Source organism: Hypanus sabinus, chromosome 10 (genome assembly GCF_030144855.1).
Source record: "Hypanus sabinus isolate sHypSab1 chromosome 10, sHypSab1.hap1, whole genome shotgun sequence".
Lineage (NCBI taxonomy): Eukaryota > Metazoa > Chordata > Chondrichthyes > Myliobatiformes > Dasyatidae > Hypanus > Hypanus sabinus.
Window position 1 is genome coordinate 90,512,545 of NC_082715.1, and position 22,684 is coordinate 90,535,228.

The 22,684-nt window shown below is 40.4% G+C and overlaps 1 protein-coding gene across 12 annotated transcripts in view; it reads right to left on the reverse strand.

Moving 5' to 3' along the window:
- Positions 1–299: 299 nt before the first annotated feature.
- The window catches only part of LOC132400854 (regulating synaptic membrane exocytosis protein 1-like), a 554,853-nt gene continuing 532,468 nt past the window's right edge, over positions 300–22,684 (reverse strand). For all 12 annotated transcript variants that reach the window (XM_059982306.1, XM_059982314.1, XM_059982312.1 and 9 more), the window contains 4 exons: positions 17,927–18,036; positions 14,788–14,889; positions 8,984–9,123; positions 300–2,591 (listed from right to left, as the gene is read on the reverse strand). In XM_059982306.1, coding sequence (XP_059838289.1) covers positions 2,373–2,591; positions 8,984–9,123; positions 14,788–14,889; positions 17,927–18,036 — 571 coding nt within the window. In that variant the 3' untranslated portion in view covers positions 300–2,372. The remainder of the gene's footprint in view (positions 2,592–8,983; positions 9,124–14,787; positions 14,890–17,926; positions 18,037–22,684) is intronic.

A 22,684-nucleotide genomic window follows, 5' to 3' on the forward strand; every position in this document is an offset into this window, starting at 1 on the left:
ATTGAGTGATGCCACCACCAACTGTATCATTTATTTAATTTTTCCCATCTTCTCAGTTAAATCATTCATTGGCTGGTTTAATTGATTTAATTACACTATAATTCATTTAATGATTTGTTAATTATTTGTACAGTACCATCATTCATTCACTTCCAATACCAACGTTTTGGCTGCAATATTCACGCATTCATTCAGTTCAATATTATTCACTTGTTTTTCCTTCATGTTACCCAGCAATGTTGTCATTCATTCCTCATATTAGGGTTGGTTATGAATAAGGGAAAAACATTTAAGACTGACATGAAAAGTAACTTTTATTAAACATGTTGTTTACATAACATATGTCTGAGGTTCATTTAAAAGCACAGGGAGTGTTTAGACAACTGTTGCCATTAGAAAGATACCACCCAATCAGCTGAATTTGGCCACAACAAATCGAATAGATCCTAAAGGTGTAGCAAACCAGTGTTTTAAATCTTCCTGCTCAGCAGGTCGAGCAGTGATCAGTCTTATTCTACATTGTGGGACCACAGACAAAGTGCTGGCCAATTTAAATGAGACAATTCACTCGGTGCAGGCAAAATACCTTGAGTTCAAAACTGTGTACAGACAAGGCTGTTGAAACCCCACAGTATTGAGTTCACATCAAGGCCAATAAGGTGCTTTTATGTACTGCATCAGCCAGTATTTGCCAGACAGGGTACAAAACAAAATCTTTCAATAGCCATCTACCACCAAACCTGAGGGTCATTAAAATTAACAATTGGGTCTCTAGCAGAAACAAATGGCTTTGAATTTTTTAAGTAATTTCTGTATATTAATTAACAAGCAAACTGTACAAGAACATGCAACTTACAAGCTGGCCTATGTGGAACTAACACACATACTAACTCCTGTGTTCTGTCCCCACCACCCTCCCCCCACTACAAAACGTGCATGCAGCAATTGATCAGGTCCAGAGTCATGCTGCTTCACATCAGTGATCAGAAACTCAAAACAGCCATGGGAGCAGGAGGAAGAAGGTTCACTGCACCTCATGGACACAGCTTCAACAGGGGGCTTCAAGTACTACGTGACTAACAGAACAAAAATGACTTGTTTCAAAAGCAATCAAAAGTTTGCCTTTCTTTCAAAAAGTAATGCATTTCATTGTTTAAAAAATTGTTCTTGCAGTAATTCTGAAATTAAGTTAACTGAAATCAGATATAAAATTATTAACGTGTCTTAAACTAGAACTTCCAGCAATCACCATGCTCTGTCTGGTCAGTTCAGACTGCCAAATGACAAACAATCAGGGGAAGTCTCAGGTACAGCTCATACAGCTTATGCTCTGTCCATTATTGGCCAACACTTTAGGCAGTCAAATGTACAATTTTATACAGTGTTTATCTCAGCTGTAATTATCAGAAGAGAACGGCATCACAAGGAATATTTTAGCGCCACGATCTCTGCAGAATACCAAAACTGAAGTTGCTTTTCACAGTCCCCAGCACTGACAGCAGTTTCAAAACATTGTTTTCATGCAAAAACATCAGAAAACATAAAAAATATTAATTCATAATGCAAACATATGCCTTTTACAAAGAGAAGCAATGGCAATTATATGGCAAATGACAAACAACACTTTACAGTCTTCTGTTTAGAAATATTGTGGGTGCTGCTGATTCAATTCTGAATATCAAATCTCACGTTATCTTTCTCTCTGTTGCTAACTCGCAATATATGTGATGCTTTTGACTGGGAGCCAATGATATCCATACACTGACATTATCTGCATAAAGTCTAAAACTGCTGAATACCATTTGTATTGCTCACAGAATGTTGCCATTGGCCTTGAGTCATGGGCAAGGACTCTGCCAGCGGCAGGTGGGGGGGGGGGGGGGGAGGGAGGGGGGAAACTGCCGAAATTTAGCAAGGCTTCAGTACAGCAAACAGCAGTGGAAGTAGTATGTGCAAGGAAACAAAATGTAAGAGCAGGAAGGTAACACTGTTTGTCATTTCTAGAGAAATATCAATGAAAAATTCCAATTTTTATCTCAGTTTGATACTTTCCAGTTTGTGGCTAAAGCTTATTTAATTTTAGGTCAGAGCACTGGTCTCATTCATTTAGCTTCTTACATATAATCAGTGAATCTTACTGATCACCATTTTCCATTCAGATTTAATGCAGTGCGCAGGTGCCAGTTCATGCCAGCATACATACAGAAATACATTCAAATATGTATGTCATTTTTAGGATTTAAGAAGCCCTATTGTTTTTTTCAAACAGGTGCCATTGGCAAAACAAGAGTGATTGTCTGGCTCCAGCAGTGATTTTTGATCGTATTTGTGGTCAGTGTCTTATTTTTGTCCTGTCTTTGATTCCAAAATCATTACGACCTTATACAAGGAGATCCAGTTGAACTCTCAAGAGATGATTGGGAAGCTCTACGAGTAAGTGGTGTTAAGGTGGGGTCCACCAAAGATGATGTTGGAAACAGTTTGTACCAGCCGATCACCATGCTGGAAAGGTCAAGCTCTTCCAATAGGATCTGTGCCACACCCATAAAACACTTGTGGTCCATTCGGCCATAATCTCCCCAGACTATTACCTAAATAAAAAAGACAGAAAATGTACAGGTAATTGCATTTTAATGAATATCGCAGTCCATCTCAGACAAAGTATCCCCCACCACTGAGCACACCTACAAGGAGGGCTACCACAAGAAGGCATTAGCAAGGACACCCATTATCCAGGCCATGCTCTCTTCTCGCTGCTGCCATCAAGATGGAGGTACAGGAGCCTTGGGTCCCACACCACCAGTTATTACCCTTTAACTAACAAGCTCCTGAGCCAGTGTGCATAACTTCACTGGATGGATCCCACAACTATGAGCTCACTTTCAAGATCAACACAACTCAATTCTCAGTATTCGTTATTTATTTGTCTATTTGTTCATCTATCCATATACCTGTCTATCTATCTATTTAATATATTTGCAGTTTGTCTTTTCGCACATTGGTTGTTTATGTGTAGCTTCCCATTGACTGCATTATATTTCTTTGTTTTCTTCCCTGCAAGAAAATGAATCTCAGGGTAGTATATAGTGACATATACATTCTTTCCTAACAAATTTACCTTACACTTTGAGTATTATATAGCAACATTTTTATAATTATACAATCATTAGTTTAGCTTGAGCATGGTCTGAAGTTCACCAGGCTTTGGCTTGAATACCAGAATAATCAGAATGTTGGGTACATTGCAATCAGAACAATGTGGGAGTCAATTGAAATGTAATCAATACACTCTTAGGCAATAACATGGTTTCAATTTGGATTCTGTGCCTGCCTCCAAATCTTCAACAGATTCGAGGCTTCTTCAGATGATATAAAAACAGTGATTCCCTATCTATTTATTTATTTATCTAGTCATCTATTTATTTATTTACCCACCCACCTATTTATCTATTTATTTATTTTTCACTACCATCCCCTTGCATACCAGACCACATCCTCACTGCCCTTTCCCTTTCTGCTCATTAATAAAAACTAGAAAGAATTTTGATTTTATGATGCACAGTGAAAGAAAATAGGAACTGCAAATTCAAAGCAGTGACAAATAATTGCAAAAATTATTCAAAATTATTTAAAGCTATAAATAAAATTACTACTTTAATTAGAATAAAAAATTCATAGTCAATTTTAGAGCATACATTAGTAGTCCAACTATTCATAACTTCACTGCCTTTACACCTTTCAGTGAGATGGATGGGCTTGGAGCAGTGATATCAGTTCCTGAAAATCATATTGAATGTCACTCAGAAGTCTCAGATCTCCATGTTCTGTTAGTTGCCGTCTGTTTCAATGTTTTAAAAGAAATTGGCTGACTCCACTGAAGCTCTGCTCCCCTGAATGTAATGTTGGAGAGCCAATAAAGAACATCTCGACCTTTTTCCACAGTGCAGGATAGTGTTCAGAGAGTACTTTCTGCGTCCAAAAGTCTTGATATGATTTTTTGAACCTTGACTTCAGTTCAAAGTCATTTTGTAGTGAGATCAGTTATTCCTCTATCTTTCCTGTTAATTCCTCATTACAAGTGTTCAGGAATAGATTTATTACCCAATCCGGAATTTGGATTGAGAGAAGATCCTGAAATCTCTTGACATGTCTTGATGCAGGTCACCCAGGTGGGTACAGTATACTTGAAGATCATCATCTGGTATTCTTTCTTCCAATTCAGAGAGGCTCAGAAATTGGAAAAAGGTTGCAATAGCCAATTTGCACTTAAATAGGGTTAATTTGGACAGAATGGTGGAGCTGACTGATTTGATTTTGATATTCTGCAATTGCAAGAAAATGATGTGAATCTTGATTTCATAGAACATTGCAAATAATTCTAGAAACATAAAAACAGAAAACCTACAGCATAATACAGACCCTTCGGTCCACAAAGCTGTGCTGAACATGTCCTTACCTTAGAATTACCTAGGCTTACCCATAGTCCTCCATTTTTCTAAGCTCTATGTACTGATCCAAGAGTCTCTTAAAAATCCCTATCGTTTCCACCTCCACCACTGTCGCCAGAAGCTCATTCCACGGACTCACCACTCTGCGTTTAAAAAAAAAAACAACAACTTGCCCCTGATATTTCCTCTATACCTACTTCCAAGCACCTTAAAACTGTGTGCTCTCATGCTAGTCATTTCAGCCCTGGGAGAAAGCCTCTGACTAGCCACATAATCAATGCCTCTCATCGTCTTATACACCTCTATCAAGTCACCGCTCATCCTCCATCACTCCAAGGAGAAAAGACCAAGTTCACTCAACCTATTCTCCTAAGGCACGGTCCCCAATCCAGGCAACATCCTTGTAAATCTCCTTTGCACACTTTCTATAGTTTCCAGTAGTGAACTGAGCACAATACTCCAAGTGGGGTCTGACCAGGGTCTCTTTAGCTGCAACATTGCCTCTCGGCTCTTGATTTCCATGGATGATGAAAGCCAATACACTGTATGCCTTCTTAACCACAGAGTCAACCTGTGCGGCAGCTTTTAGCGTTAAGGACTCGAACCCCAAGATCCCTCTGATCCTCTACACTGCCAAGAGTCTTAGCATTAATACTATATTCTGCCATCGTATTTAACCTCCCAAAATGAACCACCTCACACTTATCTGGGTTGAACTCCATCTGCCACTTCTCAGCCCAGTTTTGCACCCTATTGATGTCCTGCTGTAACCTCTGACAGCCCTCCACACTATCCACAACACCCCCAACCTTTGTTTCATCAGCAAATTTACTAACCTATCCCTCCACTTCCTCATCCAGGTTATTTATAAAAATCATGAAGAGATTGCTGCACAATGCGTGTTGCGCATTCTCAGCCGTTTCATCTATTTGTGTTTGAACATAGTTTTCAGTGAGCAAAATTGCTTTAATTATTTAGTTTAGTGACTGATACAAAATGGTACTCATAACCTCCCTTACTATTGGCATAATCAGTTCTTCTCCAATTGTATGGGTCTTTCCAGATGTTGCAATGAAACGTTCTATGAAGCACACAAACCATCACTGTTTTGTTGTGAAATGACAGCAAGTATGTTTTGAGGTGTTTTCTGTTTCTGAAAGTTTTCACAAAGTGACTGAAAATAAGCTAAATTCTTGTTTGCGTTATCAGTTTTTACTCTTCAACTGTTCAAGGAGCCTAGACAGTTTCGTGGCTTCATTTGAAAAACAACTTACTTTTCTTACACAAGACACACTGACTGCTGTTGGTTGCTTGGTGCTGTAATAAATCCATATTTCAGACACTCTACACTATACTATCTACACTTCTTTTTTGTTTGGCCTGTTTCTGTCATTTTCATAATGGACTAACAACCAGAGTCAAACACCTATTGTTTTTTTTTAATTAGTTTTTTTATACATTTTCTACATAACTACAGATTTAAAAAAAACCCCCAGATCAAAATGAAGAACATTGATAAACACCTATTGTTTAATTCCAATCTCAAGCACTGTGATCAATAAAAGGGAAAGTCATAGCTCAGGCAAAACCTGTCCCTCTACCTGAAGGTACTGTACATAATGTTTGGCAGCAATATATCTGTTAGGCCGTGGGCTAGAGAAAACTGGTCAAGACCATTTGAAAGGGCAGATTCTGAACTTTACTCCATTGATTGCCATACCCCAATTCACAAGAATTACATCACTGTGTGATTTGAATATGGGAATTGTACTAGCCAGCACTGTACTACTGTAGTAAATGACAACAATGCATTGGCTGAGCCTGGAAATAACACTAATTCTTGAGTCCAGGTTTCTCATGATATTCCAAATACAGAAGTATCAAATTGGTTTTCAAGAACTATAACGTGCTTTGAGCCAAGTCCAAGAGAATGGTGGATTTGCAAGATAGGAGGTGATGACTATAATCAATTATGAGGCAATGAGGATCAACTGCTTGTAATAAGTAATTCATTTTTTAAATTAAACCTGTACTCCCTCAGATGTTCCCCTCGCTACCAAGTACACCACCTGTGCCCTCTTAGAAACTTCCACTGTCCCAAGGGGTGATATCACCCACTTTGGAAACCACTGATATAAGTAACACTGCATCACAATGTCCAGGGAATGCTGTGTTTCCTTTGAGGGAATATTGATGACAGTGATTCAAGGCCAAAAAATGTAACTACAATTTATTTCATTATCCCTTTTTGAACATTGCTACATACAAATAAGAATAAATAAATAATACTGGAGGAATTCAGCTGGTCAGTTCTGATGAGGTCTTGGCCTGAAATATCAACTCTTCATTCCTTTCCAATAGATACTGCCTGACCTGCTGAGTTCCTCTAGCATCTTGCATGTGTTTCTCTGGATTTCCCGCATCTACAGAATCTCGTTTCAAATTAGAAAAAATCTTTGGTTCTGAAGGTCCTTGAGTCTTGAATGAAAGGGTCTTGAATCTTGTCAAATAAACAACAGTGCAGAACTGTGCAACCAATGGTGGCATCCTAGAACATCTTATTATCAAAAAGCAAGAGATATTACATGTCTAGGTATACATAAAGGAAGATAGATTCCCCAGAGCCTAAAGAGGGTATCAAATTGGTTTTCAAGAACTATAACGTGCTTTGAGCCAAGTCCAAGAGAATGGTGGATTTGCAAGATAGGAGGTGATGACTATAATCAATTATGAGGCAATGAGGATCAACTGCTTGTAATAAGTAATTCATTTTTTAAATTAAACCTGTACTCCTTGCTGGCCACATATGGGGTGTATTATGACTGTTCAAAAGCAAATATGGTACCTTACTTAAAAAGGAATGCTGAGGTAAACCAGTTAAATCTGGGACAGTGAATGTAACATCAGTGGAAGGGAAGTTATTGGTAAAAATCCTGAGGAACACAATTAATCTACAACTAGAAAGGCAGACGTTGTTCAAGGATAATCAGTTTGGGAGATCATGTTTGACTAATTTAAGTTTTTTTTTTGAACAAGTAACAAAATGTACTGGTGGGATCAGAGTGATTGATATATTCTACAGGGACTTCAGAAAGGCCTTTGAGAAAAGGTCCCATGTGGAAGGTTGGTTGATTGACAGCATATTGGCCAATTGGTCCTGACATTAGCTTGGTAAAAGCAGACAGAATAATGGTGGAAGATTGCTTTTGCAATTGGATGCCTGTGACCAGTAGTGTATCACAGAGACTGATATTGGGACATTTACTGTATTTGCTGTTTGTCATTTAGATTAATAATTTTGATATGAATGAGGTATATGATTAGTAAAGTTGCAGTAATATGAAAATAGGCCATGCTGTTGATAGGATGAGGGAAGAATCCTGGGACGGAGTTTTTCAACTATGAGGAGAGAATAGATGTGTTAGTTTTCCTTGAACGAGAGGAGGCTGCTGGAGGATGGGGTGGGTGGGGGAAGGGATGTGCACATGATAGATGTGTACAAAATTATTGGGGTCTTAGACAGGTGGAGAAATTTCTCTCTATAATGGAGATGTCTAAAATTAGAGGGCATAGGTTTAAGAACATAGAACAGAACAGGCCAGGCACAGGTCTTTCAGTCTACCATGTCTGTACAGATCACGATTCAATTCTAACAAATCCTACCTCTATGCACGTGGTCCATATCTGCTATTCACATGTTTAAATACCTCTGGAATATTGTTACCTACTTCTATCGCCTTGTTTGGCAGCATGTTCCAGGAATCTATACTTCTATGTGTTTTTAAAAAAACAACACATCTCATCTCTTAGGACTAAGAGTGCTAAAGAAAATCTGAGGATTTTTCCCTACCCATTGGATAACCGAAGTCTGGAAGGTGGTGAAGGCAGGTACTCTCACAACATTTAAAAAGTAACTGGAAGTTACTCGGATCCACCAAGTGGTGGTAAACCAGAATATTGTTTATGGGTTCCTGACGCTCAGCATGGACAGGATGGGTCAAAGGGCCTGTTTCTGGGCTATAAGATTCTATGACTATAAACTGTAAAGATCTGATGGAAACAATGGATTCACTGGACAAAATCTGATTTTGCATAAACTTTTAAAATGTACTCTAGATTTGATAAGATGTATCACTTCACACTAATTAAGATTAAATACCATTCATCAATGCTCTGCCCACCTTGCCAATTCATCAGTTTAATTCTATAACTTTAGACTACTCATGTCACCATCACTGACACCATCTTACTAAACTTACTAAGCATATCTCCTTGATTCATATCCAAGTCTTTTTGTAGAAATAATCAACAATAAATTTCTCAGCACTGATCCTGTGGTACACCAATGGTTACAGGTTTCCAATCACAAAAAGAAACTGCCTACCAGAGGTGCAGAGAATTGTGGAGGGATTTCAAACTGTGTAAAATCTGGAGAGTAAGGCTTTCTGAAAACGTTTCACAGAAAAAAGGCATGGGCACCACTCTGAAAGTCTGCTGAAACAGTGAAGTTCACCGAGACACTGAATAAAACTCACCTGTAAGACTTTACCCTGTGGGCTTTCTTCAAACAGCAATGACTGTTGATAGAGAGGATCAAGTGTTTTCCGTGCAATCTTTGTTTTCTTTTTGGCAATACAAACACCATTCTCCAGCAGATACACTTTGACATAAGGAGCTGCAAAAGAATGAAATTAAAAGTTAAATAAAAATATAATTCTAAGGTCAAATTCTTATGAATGATGACTTTGCAATGTATTTTAGAATGACCTTTGGCTTCTGAGCCAGGGAGCGAACCTGCAGGCCAGATTGCTGGTTTACTTTAAAAGCTGTCATAGTTTTAAAATAGGGCCAATTGTATAATGGCCAAAGCAACTTGGCTGCTTGTAAGGGAAGCAATTAATGAAGCACTAAATTACAAAAGGTAATAAAACAGGAGATGGATTTTTGACTATGCAAGGCTCTGCTAATTCTCTGCAGAAGCAATGCAATCCCAGGCCTTTCCCTGCAGACCTGAGATTAATTGTCTTTCAAGTACTGACCCTTCTCCATTATGAAAGCTAAAGTATGGGAATAGGAAATCTAGGAATAGGAAAACTACTTTCAAGTGCAACATTGCTTCTTGTTGGAGTACAAATGCCAAGTGTCAACTACTTGTTGATTGGTTCTTTTACCAAGTCACATAAATCTGTAATCTCCAAAGCCTGACTTTTCTAACATGGCAATGATTTGAACCATTTTGAACAATTTCATCAGCTGTCTCCCCACTAGGAGAGCTTCTCACCTACTCCAGCCTTTTTATGTAACTTCTCACCTAGAAACTCTTCCAGTAGGTCTTTTCTGTCCCTCTCCAATGTCTTTACATGTTATTTGAAAAGATGGTATTCCAGTTGTGGCCAAACCATTGTTTTACATAGTTCAGTAAAACAATCCTGTTTCAGTTCACTATGTTATAAAGCTGTATTTTCAATCTACCCAGTTATTCTTAAGATTGCTACGCAAATGTCTGTGTGGAAGTAGAAATTTGCACATTAGTCATTTCTAATGACATTGGAAATGAGTCATGGAGGGGAACGGGATGAAAACAGACCCTTTGGCCAACTGGTTCACACTAACCATTGAACTCCCATTCACACTAATCCTACTCTATCACATTTCATTTTCTCCATATTCCCACATTTTCTCTGCCCAACCAATCCTTTACCATTGTCCCACCCCTCAGATTTTACCACACCATAGGCAATTTACTTAGACCAATTAACCTACCAATCTGCAAGCTTTTTTGAAAATGACAGGAAAACAGAACACTTGGAAACAAGGCGAACATATAAACTCCACACAACCAGAGAGGTTTGAATTAAACAGATTACTGGATCTATGAGGCAGCTGGTCAATTTGCTGTTGAACTGTATAACACAATGTGTTTCTGTATAACACAATGTAGTTTACAAACTACATTGGAAGAGGAAAAAACTTTCAAGTGCAACTTTGCTTCTTGTTTAAGTACAAATGACAGGGTGCCATGTAATGGAGGCCTTGTCTATAATAACATTCCTTTAGTCATGCACTCACCTCTCAGATCTGTCTTTTCCTCTGAAAGACTGATTAGAGCTCAAAACACAATTCAGAGATCCAATAGATCCAATAAAAAAACTAGGTAGTTTTTTTAAAACTAGAAGATTATAAGGCTAGCAGGAAGGAGCTTAAGAATGAAATTAGGAGAGCCAGAAGGGGCCATGAGAAGGTCTTGGCAGACAGGATTAAGCAAAACCCCAAGGCATTCTACAAGTATGTGAAGAGCAAGGGGATAAGGCATGAGAAAACAGGACCAATCAAGTGTGACAGCGGAAAAGTATGTTTTGAGCTGGCAGAGATAGCAGAGGTACTTAACGAATACTTTGCTTCAGTATTCCCTACAGAAAAGGATCTTGGCGATTGTAGGGATGACTTACAGCGGATTGAAAAGCTTGAGCATGTAGACATTAAGAAAGAGGATATGCTGGTGATTGCTGAGTCTCTGGCAATGATCTTTGTATCATCATCAATGCGGTCGGGAGAGGTTCTGGAGGGTTGCAGATGTTCTTCTCTTATTCAAGAAGGGGAGTAGAGATAGCCCAGGAAATTATAGACCAATGAGTCTTACTTCAGTGGTTGGTAAGTTGATGGAAAAGATCCTGACAGGCAGGATCTTGGAACATATATCAAGGCATAATATGATTAGTAATAGTTAACATAGCTTTGTGAAAGGCAGGTCGTGCCTTACGAGCCTGATTGAATTTTTTTGATTAAACACCTTAACGAAGGTAGAGCATTAGATGTACTGTACGTGGATTTCAGCAAGGTTTTTGATAAGGTGCCCCATGCAAGGCTTATTCAGAAAGTAAGGAGGCATGACATCCAAGGGGACATTGCTTTGTGGATCCAGAATTGGCTTGCCCACGGAAGGCAAAGAGTGGTTGTAGATGAGTCGTATTCTGCATGGAGGTCGGTGACCAGTGGTGCGTCTCAGCGATCTGTTTTGGGACCCTTCTCCTAGTGATTTTTATTAGTGACCTGGATGAGGAAGTGGAGGGATGGGTTAGTAAATTTACTAATGACACAAAGGTTGGGGGTGTTGTGGATAGTGTGGAGGGCTGTCGGAGATTACAGTAGGACATTGATAGGATGCAAAACTGGGCTGAGGAGTGGCAGATGGAGTTCAAGCCAGGTAAGTGTGAGATGGTTCATTTTGGTAGGTCAGATATGATGACAAAGTTATTGTATTAATAGTAAGGCTCTTGGCAGTTTGGAGGATCAGAAGGATCTTGGGGTCCATGTCCATAGGACACTCAAAACAGCTGTGCAGGTTGACTGTGTAGTTAAGGAGGCATAAGGTTATTTGGCCTTCATCAACTGTGGGATTGAGTTTAAAAGCCGAGAGGTAATGTTACAGTTTATAGGACCCTAGTCAGACCCCACCTGGAGTACTGTGCTCAGTTCTGGTCACCTCACTACAGGAAGGATGTGGAAACCATAGAAAGAGTGCAGAGGAGATTTACAAGGATGTTGCCTGGATTGGGGAGGATGCCTTACGAGAATAGGTTGAGTGAACTCGGCGTTTTCTCTTTGGAATGGTGGAGGATGAGAGGTGACCAGATAGAGGCACTGATCGTGTGGATAGTCAGTGCTTTTTTTCCCCAGGGCTGAAATGGCTAACACGAGAGGGCATAGTTTTAAGGTGCTTGGAAGTAGGTACAGATGAGATGTCAGGGGTAAGCTTTTTTATGCAGAGAATGGTGAGTGTGTGGAATGGGCTGCTGGTGATGGTGGTGGAGGTGGATACAATAGGGTCTTTTAAGAAACTCCTGGATAGGTACATTTATCTTAGAAAAATAGAAGGCTACGTAATTTCAAAAGTAAGTACATGTTTGGCACAGCACTGTGGGCCGAAGGGCCTGTATTGTGCTGTAGGTTTTCTATGTTTCTAATCCCTTCAGCTGCCTTACCTTTAAGCTAACTCCAGCATTTAGCACTCCCCAAACCAGATGTCTCACCTATTGTCTCCTGTTATGTCAGTCCTGGTATTGGTTGGATCCTTTCCTTCCTGTGTAATGTATGCTGTGCCAATCCAATGTACAATCTTTGACTCCCTAACTCACTTCTGAAGAATACAATTTGTACTCTCAAATATAGAATGCCATATGTTAATGCCCAGCTTTCCTGTAGCAGTAGTTATGTACACCCAAATTCATACACCCCAGCCCTGCCCAACTTCCTGCAGCCCAACTTCCTGCAGCCCAACACTTCACATAATTCTCTATACCTCACCCCTCCCAATCAACTCTTCTTAACACAACACATTCAAACTCTCTTCATTTTACCCTACATTACCCTTTCCCTGCACCCCATCTTATTCTACTCCATACCAAACTTTACCCAACCCTCCCTACTGCCGATTTCTTTATTAATCCCTGAGATAAAGGACATACGTTCTTGCTGCTCATCCATTCTGGGTCTCAGTTAAATCTCCCCTCAGTCTCCTTTATTTCAAATTAAACAACTTTGGCACAGACCAACCTTTAAACTTATTTCTCATCCCTGGCAGTATCTACATAAATCCCCTCTGCACCCTTTCCAGTCCTGTCACATCTTCCTGCAGCACGGTAACCAGACGTTGTAGCTATCCCCAGGGTTCTAGTTACTAACATTGCCCTTTACTTCCTGTCTCAATGCTAATTTTTAATCCACTTCAATGAGCGTTTATTTTTTTGATCCATCTGCCATTAAACACTTTGTTCAGCTTTGCTCAGCTCCACACTGATCCCATCAAACATCCTATTCTCAATGCCCATCCTTATGAGTCCCTCAAAATTTTCAATTGTTCGTCAGATCAGACATTCCTTAAGAATGATGGGAAAAGGTCTGAGGTAATCTAAAATTTAACTTGTTAAATGGAGACAGGCAACCATTGGTGGGATAAGGGAGGATCTGTCCCAGGTAAATTTTGATCAAAGCCTAGCTGGCACTAACTACGGAAGGACAATAGCTGACCTTCAAAGACGAAATGTTCAGGTATGGTCTGGATACATTCACAAGAAGCAGGCAGACAGAACAAGAACAATAAAAAAGAGCTGCTTCGATAATAAATTAAACAGATTAAGATAGATAACAAAAAGGTAACATTTGACACATATCAGGTTTTTAAGTGGCAATTAATGTGGACATTCCACAGGGGTTGTATTTAGAGCATCCTGAGCAGCGGCATCACTGCCTCGGATCGCAAGACCCTGCAGCGGATAGTGAGGTCAGCTGAGAAGATCATCGAGGCCTCTCTCTCACCATCACGGACACTTACACTACATGCTGCATCTGCAAAGCAAACAGCATTATGAAGAACCCCACGCACCCCTCATACAAACTCTTCTCCCTCCCGCTGTCTGGGAAAAGGCACCGAAGCATTCGGGCTCTCACAGCCAGACTGTGTAAGAGTTTCTTTCCCCAAGCTATCAGACTCCTCAATACCCAGAGCCTGGACTGACACCTTACTGCCCTATTGTCCTGCTTATTATTTATTGAAATGCCTGCACTGTTTTGTGCACTTTATGCAGTCCTAGGTAGATCTGTAGTCTAGTGTAGTTTTTTTTCTCTCTCTGTTGTTTTTTACGTAGTTCAGTCTAGTTTTTGTACTGTGTCATGTAACACCATGGTCCTAAAAAACGTTGTCTCATTTTTACTATGTAATGATCCAGCAGTTATGGTCAAAATGACAATAAAAGTGACTTGACTTGACAATAGCCTGAATGTGGAGTACTCAGATGGGAAGAAGAAAGGCATTGAGAATAGATGGACAGCTAATCCAAGATGAGCACAAACACCTCTATCAGACAAATAATATGAGGTGGTGAGGGGAGGTAGGGATGGGGTTTGCACTTTGGGAAGGGTTTATGGTGATCAGAAATTTAAGGATGGAACTGAAGGCCCGGATTAGAATATTAGAGGATATTTTGTGTTTACCACTAAAACCTCAGGGGGAGTGGGGTTAGTGATAATGGATGGGATGAAAATTGGAAGCTACCAGTGCTTAGAGTTGACAAGACACCACAGCGATCCAGTTGTCTTCACTGTCGGTTTCTAGGTAGGGATAAAGACCACAAATCCTTACATACAGGGAGTATATCTGAGGATTGAAGGCTGGCAAATGGATTTATTCAAAAAGGAGTGTAAGGATGTCACTAGCAATGGCAGATCTGTCAGTTTAACACCAGCTGTGGGGAAGGATTTAAAAAAATAATTCTCAAAACAACTTGGAGAAGTCTGAACAAATAAGAGAATGTACCATTGATGAGATGTATTGCTGACTTACCAGGGAGTGATTTAGAGCCTGGCTTTTGACTGAGGCCTCGTGCTCGGATTACTTCAACTTCCAACTGCCCTTTCCGGTCTAGCATTCCAATTTGAATGTCACCTAAGAACACAAAGGAAATTTGATAAATAAAGACAATAACAGTATGCTTAGAGCATTGGAGACTCCAATTCTCACTGTCAGTTTGCAAACAAGAGGAAAAACAGGCAGAAAAGACAACCTGAGAAACATAATAATTCAGCTCATTAAGGAAGATATGAATCCACTCCAGAACATTTTACACCCAGGAAAAGATCCTTCAACCAAAATGGGATCACACAAGGACACAAGAAAGTGGAAGTTGGGGTAGACTGCCTGAACTCTCATTACAGTACTCCAAAGATCACCAACGTGTCATGAAGCTTTCAATCAGCAGCTGGTCATACTCTGACCTGAAAGACCTTTCCTCACCTTGAAATGGGACTCCTCTGCACTTTTTTTGTGCCAGAAATGACTCCAGATCAGATAAGCCATGGTTTTACTACCATTGCAGAAAGCTGTGACTCTTGAGATTGGAGCACACAGGTTTGGCCCAAAACCCTGGTGCATTATTTAGTGAATGTCACACTGATGGAGGTGCCATCTTTTGAATGAACCCTTAAATCCTGGGCCCATTAGCTCAATCAGCTGTTTTAAATTTTCAGTCAACATAACCAAAAACTGAACTGTTACATCAATATTTGTGGGAGCTGCTGTATACAAACTGGCGCATATTTCCTGTTTCACCATGATGATAATTGCATTATGTAGATGAAAGTCTGTTCTCAATGGGGAAACAGTTCACATTTGACCAGAAACTATTCATCATTCCCCTTCACACAAATGGGTCCAAATCATCCTGAAGGTCTTTGCTTCAGGGCCTATTTCCTGAGCAGTGGCACTGAATTGTGGTGAGTAGGCAGAGAGCTGAGAACAATGGACTCCTAAGAGTGAACTATGGGCAGGGGGTGTGGACAGGGAGTTGTGGCAGGAAGCTGTGGGTAGAGGTCAGCAGGGGATGTGCAATGGGATCTGGACAGTGAACTGTGGGCAGTTGGCAGTAAGCTATGGGCAGTGGAATTTTGATTGAGCCGTCGGTTGTGGGCAAGGAAGATGTGGACTGTGAGTCCTGAGCAATGAGCTCCTTGGAAAAGGCTACAGCAAAGTGAGACTACTGACTCCCCTGAGTGTACAGATAACAACACAAATGATCGGAGCTTTCACTTCCTGAACGGACAACTGGGTAGGATCAGAAGGAACATATCAGTGCCATGGTCATTTCTTACCCTGACAGAGGCAGCAGACATTTGTTTATATATCCCTCAGCAAATTTGGAGCATTTGTGGAAAGAGAAATCAGTCCACAAGTTGTGGGTCTGTGCTGAATGACTATGGACATCTGACACACAGTTCATTGCATTGCAACAGGTGCTCACCCACTACTTTCTTGGCAGAGGATGAGGGAATGTGAACTGACAGCAGGAAGAGTGAGAGGAGGCTGATGGAGAGAGTGGTGTGGCAACAGTAGGACAAGCAGACACCAGGCTCTCTGCCCCGAGTGAGTGCCCAACCACTCAAAGTATATGCTGTGCGGCCGTGGTGTGACCAGCACTGACAAAACTTCTGCTGTCTGACCTGTCATTGCTTGGTGAGGCAGCAACACCTGCTCTACCCTGCCAGCCCTCACTCCCACTGGCTGCAGAGAGTGAGGATAAAAATAGCATTAATTAATTCAGTTCTTTCCATTTTTCACAGATGGATGGCCCCTCACAGGGACGCCGTGAATGTTGAACAGCCACCCCTCTGTAAAACCAATGCTTGCAAATCAAGCCCCGATTTCAAATTGTTTGGAGGAAGCGGTGCTCTCCATCATTTTGAGTGGCATTTGTCACACTTTATCACTTTTAAATGGTGACTACTTGATTGAACTTTGTGCAAAATAAACTCTCCATAAGCTTTCACTCACATCTGAATGGGGATCACTGAACTTGAAAGCATACTTGCATTAAAAGTCTTGCAATGACATTCTGGAATTATATTAAGAAGTTCCATTGCCCTCTCTGCTGATGATTTATTTATTTTTTGTCCTCCTGTTATCCACTTCTTCAGGCAACCAGATACACTCAGTGGCCACTTTATTAGGTGCAGGAGTGGAACCTGGTATGGTCTTCTGCAGCTGCAGCCCATGCTCTTCAAGGTTCAATGTGTTGTGCATTCAGAGATGCACTTCTGCACACCACTGTTGTAATGCATGGCTATGTGAGTTACTGTTGTCTTCCTGTCAGCTTGAACCAGTCTGGCCATTCTCCTCTGATATCTCTCATGGACAAGGCATTTTCACCCACAGAACTGCCACTCACCGGATGTTTTTTGTTTCTTGCACCATTCTCTAGTCTAGAGATTGCTGTGCGTCAAAATCCCAGAAGGTCAGCAGTTTTTGAGATACACAAACCACTCTGTCTGGCACCAACAATTATTCCATGGTTAAAGTCACTGACATCACATTTCTTCCCTATTTTGATGTTTGGTCTGAATAACAACTGAATCACTTGACCATGTCTGCATGTTTAAACAATATACATTAAGTTGCTGCCAAATGATTGGCTGATTAGACTCTTGAATTAACAAGCAAGTGTACAAGTATACCTCATAACGTGGCCATGGGTGTACATACCACTCCCAAGTACAAATACAATGATAATAATTAAACACCATAATAGTATTATGTTACATTAAAATAAACTTGTACAAATGATTTTTTTAATTTGCTAAGCAGTACAGATTGATGAGCTGATGATGTAATTACAGATGGAGACACAGGAGACTGCAGATGCTGGAATCTGGATCAGCGAACAATCTGTGGGAGGAACTCAGCAGGATGAGCAGCATCTGTGGGAGGAAGGAATTTATTGACACTTTATGGCAAAATCTTGCATGAAATGACAACAATTCCTTTCTCCCACAGATGCTGCTTGTCCCATTGAGTTTTTCCAGCAGATCGTTGCATGCAATTACAGACTCCCTGTGGATTAAAACAGTTGCCTTTGCCAAAGTGTTCTAATAAACTGTGCATAGAAAGTTGATAAGTTCTCTGCATGCAATTCTAGTAGCTCATCACTTACCCATAGCTGGAGTTGCTAATGTTTGCCTTCCAACAAGTTGCGCAGGTCCCAGGCCATCAAGGAAGTCGCTGAATTGACTGTCGGCACCTAATCTCATCCCCGGAAATAAACTAGAGCAGACAACAGCAGTTAGAAGAATGAGCATTTAAATCACACTGTTGCTTGATCACTGGACATTCCCAATGTGAAAGGATTCACAGCTAGCACAGATTGGATGGTTACCCATTCCCTGATTTCCAATCCTGTACCTCATGGACTGCTAACAAGGCTCAATCTTCAGCATTTCAGATACTCTCATTCAAATTATTTTCCTTCTGAGATCCCCTGTTTTGCCCAAGGGTTACAGTAATATTCCTGAAATATAGCTGAAATATTCAATCTTCGGCAATCTCCCAATGAATCTCCTCTGCACCTTCTCTTTACCTTCACTTGCAGTGGTGACCAGTATTGTACTTAGTTCTCCAGCTGTGGCTTATTAATATTTAATACAATAAAATATAGGGAACGCAGCAAGTTGGATAGCATCTGTTTAAAAAAAGTATTGGAGTGATTGAGATCATTCATCTAAACTTCATCAGGAGAAAGGATTAGAGTGAAAATGGAATTCATTACCTTAGGCAGCTGTGGAGGCCTAGTCACTGGGTATATTTAGAATGGAGGTGATAGGTTCTTGATTAGTAAGCATGTCAAAGATTATGGGAGAATGGGGTTAAGAGAGATAATAAATCAGCCATGATGGAATGGTGCAACAGTCTTTATGGGCCGAACAGAATAATTCTGCTCTTCTATCTCATGGAAAATTAATAAGATGCAGTCATTTTTTCTGTCAGCTATGGGTCAACCAAAGGATCTTCTCGGAGAAATGTTGACTGTTTCTTTCCAGAGATGCTGCCTGACCTACTGAATTTTTTTCAGCTTTTATTTTTTAGATTCACTTTTTCAGGGGTTTTCTGATTTCATTTACTGTTCTGTGGACTTGTACTGTGACCTTTTTGCTTATCTATTCAATGCACTGGCTAATGTAGGCAAGTGTCTCATCTATCTTTGCTGCCACCTGCTGGAATTATTGAACTAGTGTGAAAGATCCATCTGTTCCTCAATACTTCCTGAGGGGATTACTGAAGGAAAGAGACAAGAGGGCAGAAAAAAAGAAGTCAAGTATGTACGATAATCATGTGACTGTAAGAAATGAGTTAGATTTGATTCCTCCTTGGCATATACTAAAATGAATAACATAAAGTGTAAGTTTTTAAGACAAAATGGTGCTGGCCTGTAAGTGGTATAGTTCTGAAAAAGTTAAAGCAGTACGAGTCTACAGTTTTGAGTGAGAGTAGCTAATGATGTACACATGTTTGTCAAGGGAAGGTGAAATTATTGTGCATGTACAGATACTAAGTGGTGCCTTATCATGGAAAAGTACTAGTGATAGGGGTTTTGAAGGGTATTAAAATGGTCAATTTCTTTGTGCAAGAGGGAATCTTCTCTTAGGCTGGGTCACGACTACAGTAGTGCAGAAAGAGAGGGACAAGGTGAGAGGGAGAGAGCGACAGCGTCGTATCTGTGGTTCCCTCTGGCATTCTGTAGATCAGCTCATTTAGTGGATGATAAACATTAGGTTGTTTTCCATCCTGCTACATTTTTCTTCCTGTCTTGCACATTTCGTATAACTGTAATAAAGTCATTTGTGATTTAACACATCTACAGTGACTCCATTGTTCGCAAATACATATACGAATGTCCCTTGCTGAGTGGGAAAAGAATATGGAATGAATTTTAAAATCTTTTTGTTACAGAGGCCCAGTAGAATGCACAAGTTTAGGGTGGGCATACGTCACTGACAGGAGAAACATTGAGAGTAACTTCAACACCAGGATGAAGACTTAAAATCTAATGCACTGAAGGTCTAGAGATCACAAGGACAGAGGTTATATATGCACTGGGAAAATAAAGTGGATTGTGTGCAAGTGTACTGAGAACAAGCTGAAGGGTATAGGGTAAGGAAAGACAGCCATGAGAGTACTGGAAATATCAAGTTTGTACTCCTGCTCACAGCCTACCCCTATCAGAGAGAACAGAAAGAGTAGATAGAGTTCCTCAAGCCCTTAACTTTCATTCTGCCAGCCTCTCCATCCAGAACACTGTTCTTTGTCATTTCCTCCAGCTGCAATGACATTCCACCAGCAGCCGCATCTTCTCCTTCCTACCCTTTCTGACTTCTGCAGTGGCTCCTCCTCCTGTGACCCCCCGACCCCCGGTGCACTCATCCCACTCACCCATCCCTCCCAACCCCTTGCTCTTTCCCCCATCATTGCAGGAGAAGTAACACTTGTTCTTACACCTGGTCCTTCACCACCATCCAGAGACCTTGTCTACTGCATTTGGTGCTCCAATTGTAGCCTACTCTACATCAATGAGACTAAACACAAAATGGGTGATTGTTTCACAGAGCAACAATGCTAAATGGCCCTTTCAAGTCCCCAGCTGCATACTCATTTCAATTTTCCTTCCCATTTCCACACTGACCTTGTCCTTCTCCAATGCAAACTGGGGAAACAACATCTTATATTCTGCTTTGGTAGTCTATAACTCAATGGCAGAAACTTTGACTTTTTTAATTTAAAGTAACCTTCTCCTCAGTGAATTTTCTTTCTTTTTCTCCCCCTCCCTCTTACTCCTCCAGTCTTTCTCACCTCCTTCTCTAGATTCTAATACACATCATCAACCCCTCCCTTTTCTCCTGGTTCCACCCATCCAGTGGACAGAAACAATCTTCTCTCCACCTCTCCCCTAGTCATCTGATTCTAGTTCTTTTGCCATTTGCCTCTCTCCTAATGCCTCCTATTATTTCCTCTTTTACTGGTGGCCTTTTGTGTTCTTGCTTAGCATCACCCTGTCAGCAGCTGTCTCCAAACTTCCTGTTGCCTTCTTCAGATAAGGTAAATGAGAATTCTAAAAGATTCTTTAACTATATTAAAAACAAAAGGGCAACTAAGGAGAGAGCAGGTCCCCTTAAGTATCAATGTGGTCATTTACACATGAAGCCAAGGGAAATGGGTGAGTTCTTAAATAAACACTACTTGACTGTCTTTAATGTGGAGGCTAGGGAATTCAAAGAATATTACAGTGATGTCCTGAAAAATATCGACAATATAAAAGAGGTGATCTTAGCATGAGGTGCATGAAGGTGGATATATTGCCAGGGCCTGACCAAGGTTATTGTGGGAAGGAAAAAAAGTTTTTGGAGCCCTGGTTGAGACATTTGTTTATTGCAGCTTTTTTCCTTACTCATGAATGAACAACCGGCAGACAAGAGGGTGGCTAATGTTCTTCCTTTATTTAAGAAGAGGACAAAGGAATGGGAACCAAAAACTGGAAGACATAGATTGTAGGTGAGAGGGGAGAGATTCAAAAGGGACCTGAGGAGCAACCTCACACAGAGGGTGATGTGTATTGAATGAGCTGCCATTACAGGAACAACACTTAAAAGACATTTGGATATGCACATGGATAGGAAAGGTTTAGAGGGATATAAGGCAAATGGTACTGGTTTAGGTGAGTATCTTGGTCAGCATGAATCAGTTGGGCCAAAGGGCCTGCTTTCTCAATGTCTCTATGACAAGCTATGGAACAACAGGCTAATAAGTCTAATATCAGAGGTGGGGAAGTTACTGGAGGGGTATCTATCTGAATTTGAAAAGCCATGGACTGATTAGGGACAGTCAGCATGGTTTACCCATGGGAAATTGAATCTCACATATTGATTGTGTTTTTTGAAGAAGTGACTAGGAGGATTGATGTTGGTAGGGTGAAAGACTTGATCATATAGCCTTTAGCAAGGCTCTTGATAAAGTCCTGCATTGGTCTGGTCCACAAGGGTAATTTAATGTGAGCTAGCTAATTGGATACAATTTTGGATTGTGGAAGAGGTTTAGAAGGTGGTAGTACAGATTTATTTTTCCCATTCAAAGCTTGAAACTGATGGTGGGCTGCAGGGATTGGTGCTGGGTTCACTATTGCTTATCATACACTGTATTTTAACAATTTGGATGAAATGTAGAGGCCTAATTAGTAAGTTTGCAGATGATACTAAAATTGGTGGTGAAGTGGATAGTGAAAAATGTTGCCTAAGGTTCCAACAGGATTTGCATCAGCTGGGAAAGTGGACAAGGAAATGGCAGATAGAATTTAACCCAGAAAAGTTCAAAATGATGCACTTTGGGGAATTTACCGAGGCAGAATATATATGGTGAATGGCAGGGCCCTGTGGAGTGTTGTAGAATAGCATCACTTCTCATGTTACCAAAAAAGTAGTTAAATAATTGCTAACTAAGGTACATGATTAATCAAGATAAAAGCCTTGAAAGAAGAATAATGTACTTCTCTTTCTTGCACACAGCCAGGCTAACCAATTTTGCCTAATTCCATGTTAAAATAATGTTGATCGTGTGTTACTATTCTTGAGGGGTATACCCCCACTATTATAAATCACATATTGCTATATCTCCTCCAAAAATAATAAATAAAATGGAAGCAATAAATATATAGATAGTTGTCCAAGCTCCACCTTCTTTAGAATAAAGCCCTCCAAATGTTTTGATTGACAGACTGTTTTCAGATCTGGTCCGATGTCTTTTCCTCTGTTGTAGGATATCCTCCATTTTCATTACCTCATGACCTGAGGTATGATGGGTGTCAAGTCACCGCTACCTTATGCCCTGTTGGAGCTGCAACTTCATTTTCACTCACTCCAACCCATGC